The 6561-nt window shown below is 53.4% G+C and overlaps 1 protein-coding gene across 1 annotated transcript; it reads right to left on the bottom strand.

Annotated features, from left to right (window-relative positions):
* Positions 1-1173: 1173 nt before the first annotated feature.
* LOC140390302 (vesicle transport protein SFT2C-like) lies at positions 1174-3651 on the bottom strand. Its single transcript, XM_072475344.1, has one exon. It carries the CDS (start codon positions 3003-3005, stop codon positions 2316-2318), a length of 690 nt encoding a protein of 229 aa, XP_072331445.1. The 5' UTR covers positions 3006-3651; the 3' UTR covers positions 1174-2315.
* Between the last annotated feature and the right edge of the window lie 2910 nt (positions 3652-6561).

The raw sequence follows: 6561 nt of genomic DNA, 5'->3' as shown, positions 1-6561 counted from the left end.
CAGTGTTATACAGTGACAGACCTGTACCCACCAGCACTGTACCCCAGTGTTATAGTGACAGACCTGTACCCACCGCACTGTACCCCAGAGTTATACAGTGACAGACCTGTACCCACCGCACTGTACCCCAGTGTTATACAGTGACAGACCTGTACCCATCAGCACTGTACCCCAGTGTTACACAGTGACAGACCTGTACCCACCGCACTGTACCCCAGTGTTACACAGTGACAGACCTGTACCCACCGCACTGTATCCCAGTGTTACACAGTGACAGACTTGTACCCACCGCACTGTACCCGTGTTATATAGTGACAGACCTGCGCCCACCAGCCCTATCCCAGTGTTATACAGTGACAGACCTGTGCCCACCACACTGTACCCAGTGTTATACAGTGACAGACCTGTACCCACCAGCACTGTACCCCAGTGTTATAGTGACAGACCTGTGCCCACCAGCCCTGTACCCCAGTGTTACACAGTGACAGACCTGTACCCACCAGCACTGTGTCCCAGTGTTATACAGTGACAGACCTGTACCCATCAGCACTGTACCCCAGTGTTACACAGTGACAGACCTGTACCTACCGCACTGTACCCCAGTGTTATACAGTGACAGACCTGTACCCACCGCACTGTATCCCAGTGTTACACAGTGACAGACTTGTACCCACCGCACTGTACCCGTGTTATATAGTGACAGACCTGCACCCACCAGCCCAATATCCCAGTGTTATACAGTGACAGACCTGTGCCCACCACTGTACCCAGTGTTATACAGTGACAGACCTGTACCCACCAGCACTGTACCCCAGTGTTATAGTGACAGACCTGTGCCCACCAGCCCTGTACCCCAGTGTTGCACAGTGACAGACCTGTACCCACCAGCACTGTACCCCAGTGTTATAGTGACAGACCTGTACCCACCGCACTGTACCCGTGTTATACAGTGACAGACCTGTACCCACAAGCGCTGTACCCCAGTGTTACACAGTGACAGACCTGCGCCCACCAGCACTGTGTCCCAGTGTTATACAGTGACAGACCTGTACCCACCGCACTGTGCCCCAGTGTTACACAGTGACAGACCTGTACCCGAGTGTCACAAGGTGACAGACCTGTAACCATTGGTATTTCACCCCAGAAATCCTGGCGTACTCTCCAGACCCAATCTTTGTTTGAAAGGACATAGTCCATTTGCAATTTATTATCATTTAAGTGGACACATTGTGTACATTAAATCAATAGGAGTCACAGTGCTATTGGAGGCCGGCCTCCTGTCACCAGGTTTGTAACCCTCAGAACGTTATTGCAGGGTTCATGAACACACACCTCACTCGAGCCCATCCCACTGCACCCAGACAATTGAATAACTCCAGGAGCGGGCAAACGGACCATTTTAATCCAGCGACAATCAGCCCCTTCATCAAACCCAGAGTCATGTCACGCCCATTTCTCAGTTCAGTGAAGTCCTTGCTTTTGAGTTTCAGTTACAAGTTGACTGTATTCAAATAGTGGAGGCCGAGAGGTGCAGGAATCCCAATGTCGCGTGGTTAAAATCCAGCCGTGTGCGTGACATTCATTTTGGTGTCTTGCTGCCAGGCTGTGCCCTCCATTCCCCACTCGAGGTCACCTTCATCGGATGTCACAGTCCAGTCCCGGCAGGCACCCATCTGTTCCATTCTTTTCTACCCTACCCAGGGCCTTTGAGCAAAAGGAGGGTAGACTTGCATTCATATAGCGTCTTTCACGATCATCAGACGCCTCGAAGCATTGAACGGCCAATGAAGCACTTAAAAAAAAAAACTCTTGGGAAGTTGTAGTCGCTGTTGGAATGTGGAAAATGCAATGGGCAAGTTGTGCACAGCACGATCCAAAACAAAATAAAAAGCCAGTCAGGAACAGAATATTGACCAGACGATCGGTTTTCCTTCACGATGCCCGAGGGATCAGTGTTGGTCCCAGGAGCCAGACAAAGGACTTCCCAGGTCTTCTCTGAAGTAGCAGTGGGCGTGGTGAAAACTTTGACGTCCCACCTGAGAGGGCGGGTGAAGGTGTCCTCTGTGTAGCATCTTATCTGAACCGGTCCACCTCTAGAAGTACAGTGCTCCCCTCAGTAGCTCACAGGGAGCATCGGCCTCAGGTTTTGTGACTGGAGTGGGACTTAAACCTACGATCTTATGACTCAGAAACAGAGAGAGAGTGAGTGCTGCCCACAGAACCACGGCTGACACTTTCTAACAGGAACAGCTCTCTTTTCCACCAGACTACTTTCCCATCCGTCCCCATACACCCTCCCCACCCATCCCCGTCCCTCACACAGGCAGCGTCTTGCTGACGGTGCGCTTGAAGGCTGAGGTGAAGAGGCTGCCGATGAAGCGGAGACCGGTCGTGCCCCCGGGAATGGAGCTGACCAGGTAGCCAGCCAAGGTAAGGAGCTGGAAGGTGGCAGCCACGGCGGTCAGGGCTGTGCTCTGCAGCGCCAGGGCGCTGTACAAGGTGGCGAAGAGGGAGCCCAGGTAGGCGGCGGTGAAGGGCAACTGGTCACGGGAGAGGAGCTGGCGAAGTTGGTTCCAGGGCCCACGGAGCAGACCCAGGCCGGCCAGCACGAAGAGGCTGCCCAATGTGAAGAGCAAGGCGAACTTGCGGGCCTTCAGCAGTATGAAGGGGGCGTAGACGGCCGACAGGCTGAAGCACAGTAGCCCCATTGCCAGGCACAAGCCAAAAGCGGTCAGCCGCTGGCGGCGGGACAGGACAGACAGGCAGGGGTCCGGATCCGTTGACCAGAAGCCCCCCGACGGTGGGCCGGAGCCCTGGCTCGGTGCCGTCTTGTTGTTCCGCCCGGAGAATGGATTCATTCGGCTCATCCAGCCGGACACCGCCCGGATGGGTGCATGGGAGTCGCCGTCTGGAGCGAGGAGTGGCTCACTGTCACCCCCATCCCTGTTCTGCCCGCCTCGTGACTGCGACAGATACTCCTGCAGTTGTCGGTTCAGATCAGTCATGCTCGGCCACTGCTCTCAGAGAAGCAAGGGACCACCTTCCTTCCAACCACTGTACGTAAAGTCCCACGGAGGAGGGCGAGAGGACACTCGCCTGCCCCTCTTAAAACCCCAATGGAAACTGGACAGCTGTAGAATTAAAATGGTGGAAAGTCAGGGCAAGGAGCAATCACTGGAGCTGGCACAAAGTCAATGGTCCAAGGGTTAGAGCGGTTTCAGATGCCCAACAGGTCGTTCCTCTCACTGCTGCTTTGAAAAGCTCCACGTATACTTTTTTATTTAAATGGACCCAAGTAGATTGCTGCTGGAGTCTCTCCTCCTGGACTGTCAGTGACGAGTCCCTCCTCCTCCTCCTGGGCTGTCCTTGGCTCATCCAGAACGGTCCCTTTAAGAGCCTCTCCCTCCTGGACTGTCCCTTTAAGACCCTCTCTCTCGCGGGTCCGCCTTGGAGGCGGCGCCGCCGCTCTCGGATACGCAATCAGATCCGGACCGTCTCCTTCCTCCTCCTCTCTCTCTCTCTCTCTCTTTCCCTCTCTCTCTCTCTCTCTCGGAATCCGGATATTTTATTCTTTTGTGGGTTTTGTTTTTCCGCCGCCGCCGCCGCCGCGACTCCTCAAAATGGCCGCCCACAGCCTCGCTCAGTCGATCCCCGTCACCCGGATGGCGCGGGCGCCAGGGAAGATGAATCGATGGCTGGGCGGGGTCAGGGGTCAGGTCGCCAGGGCAACCGTCAATCAGCAGCCAGAGGCCCCGCCCCCTCACAATCAAAGCTGATCAGGAGGGGGGAGGGGAGAGACATATTTATACAGCACTTTACAATGGATATCTCAAAACACTGCAGCCCATACATATATATATATATACATCGAGCAAAATACAATGGATGCTGGAAATTTGAAATAGAAGCAGAAACCTGCTGAGTTTATCCAGCATTTTCTGTTTTTATATATATATATTTGATAGGGATGTTCAAGTTCATTTTAAAAAAAATTTAGAGTTCCCAATTAATTTTTTCCAATTAAGGGGCAATTTATTTTTTTTGAAGATCTTTTGATTGGCTTTTCTCATATTTATAAACAGTTGTTACTTATATACATTACATTTTTCTTGCTTTGTTTTATTTTACAGAGAGGTTTGTTTTGTCCTTCATTTGACTAACTAGGGGCAGCACGGTAGCATTGTGGATAGCACAATTGCTTCACAGCTCCAGGGTCCCAGGTTCGATTCCGGCTTGGGTCACTGTCTGTGCGGAGTCTGCACGTCCTCCCCGTGTGTGCGTGGGTTTCCTCCGGGTGCTCCGGTTTCCTCCCACAGTCCAAAGACGTGCAGGTTAGGTGGATTGGCCATGATAAATTGCCCTTAGTGTCCAAAATTGCCCTTAGTGTTGGGTGGGGTTACTGGGTTATGGGGATAGGGTGGCGGTGTTGACTTTGGGTAGGGTGCTCTTTCCAAGAGCCGGTGCAGACTCGATGGGCCGAATGGCCTCCTTCTGCACTGTACATTCTATGATTCTATGAACTGTACGTACATTTTGCTGCCCTCTGGATCGGTCTATGATATCCCCCCCCCCCATTGGTTTCAGCACCCTTCCTCTCTTCTGGTTTCCCCATTTCCACCCCCCCTTCCCCCCCGGGGTTGCGCAGTCCTTTCAGAACCCAACAAGTTTGGGGCAAGCCCAGAACATGTGGGTGTGGTTGGCCGAGGCCCCTCTGGCACCGCTCACATTTGTCCTCCACCTCCGGGAAGAACCTGCTCATTGGGGTTCTGGTCAGGTGCGCTCTGTGCACCACTTTGAGCTGCATTAGGCTTAGCCTTGCGCAGGAGGAGGTGGAGCTCACCCTGCTCAGTGCTTCACTCCAGAGTCCCCATCCTACCTCTGTCTCCAGTTCGTCCTCCCATTTTTGTTTGGCCCCGTCCAGTGGAGTCCGGGCTCTGTCCTGTAGCTGTCCGTATATTTTCCCACATAGCCCTCCTTGCTGCTTGTGCCTATCAGGTCCTCTAGTAGTGTGCTTTCTGGGGCCCCGGGGTACCCCACTGTCTCTTTGCGGAGGAAGTGTTTTATTTGGAGGTGTCTCAATTTCTGTCCTCTTGCTAGTTTCCAATTCCTCGTCAGTTCGTCCAGTGTCACCAGTCTGTGCCCTACGTAGAAGTCCCTGACCGTCAGTGTGCCCCCGTCCCGCCTGCATCTTTTGAAGGTGGTATCCAGCATGGCTGGGGGGAATCTGTGATTGCTGCAGATGGGGGCCATAGGGGACATTTTGGTTATCCCGAAATGCTGTCTCAACTGGGTCCACGTTCTCAGCGTGGCCGCTACCGCTGGGCTCGTTGTGTACCTTGTTGAGGAGGATCGGAGTGCTGCTGTGGCCAGGGCCCGGAGGGTTGTTCCTTTACAGGATGCCTCCTCCATTTGTACCCAATCTGTGTCGGGTTCTTGTACCCATCCCCTCACTCTTGCTGCCGTTGCTGCCCAGTGGTAGTATTGTAGTTTCAATAGAGCCAGGCCCCCTCTGACTTTCCCTCTTTGCAGTGTCGGTTTGGGAATTCTCGGGTTCTTGCCCCCCCCATTCAAACACCATAATTAGCCTGTCTATGTCTTGGAAAAAGGCCCTGGGGATGAAGATCGGGATGGATCTAAACAGGAAGAGGAACCTTGGCAGTACGTTCATCTTGATCGGCTGCACTCTCCCCGCCAGGGAGAGTGGGAGTGAGCCCCACCTTTGAAGGTCTTTTCTTACTTCCTCCACCAGGCTGGTCAGGTTCCACTTGTGGATCTGTGTCCAGTCTCTGGCTATTTGGATCCCCAGGTAACGGAATCTGTTCTGGGCCGCTTTGAACGGGAGCCCCTTCAGCTCTGACCCTCCCCCTTTTGGGTTCACTGGGAATGCCTCGCTTTTGCCCAGGTTAAGTTTGTAGCCCGAGAAGGTTCCAAACTCTTTCAGCATTTGCGGTATTGCCTTCAGTCCCTCCTGTGGCTTCGAGACATAGAGGAGCAGGTCATCTGCATAGAGTGAGACTCTGTGCTCTCTGTCTCCTCTCCGGATTCCCTTCCAGCTTTTCGCATCCCGCAGGGCTATCGCCAGGAGTTCGATCGCTAGCGCGAACAAGATTGGGGACAGGGGTCAGCCCTGTCTTGTTCCTCTCCGTAGCTGGAAGTATTCAGAGCTGGTGGTGTTAGTTCGGACGCTCGCTTTGGGAGCGTTGTACAGGAGCCTCACCCAGGCACAGCCTCAGACTAAAGGGACGATCCTTTAAAACAGAGATGAGGAGGAATTTCTTCAGCCAGAGGGTGGTGAACCTGTGTAACACTTTGCCGCAGAAGGCTGTGGAGGCCAAATCACTGAGTGACTTTAAGACAGAGATTGATAGTTTTTGATTAATAAGGGGATTAGGAGTTACGGGGAGAAGGCAGGAGAATGGGGTTGAAAAACATATCAGCCAGGATTGAATGGTGGAGCAGACTCGATGGGCCGAATGGCCTACTCCTGCTCCTATATCTGATGGTCTTACGGCCTAACACTGACAACTCTACCTCGCTGCCATCTCTCCCGCCCCGTCCCTA

This window comes from Scyliorhinus torazame, chromosome 14 (assembly GCF_047496885.1).
Source record: "Scyliorhinus torazame isolate Kashiwa2021f chromosome 14, sScyTor2.1, whole genome shotgun sequence".
Taxonomy (NCBI): domain Eukaryota; kingdom Metazoa; phylum Chordata; class Chondrichthyes; order Carcharhiniformes; family Scyliorhinidae; genus Scyliorhinus; species Scyliorhinus torazame.
Note: the sequence above shows the minus strand (reverse complement) of the source record. Positions and strands in the feature narration are given on the sequence as shown.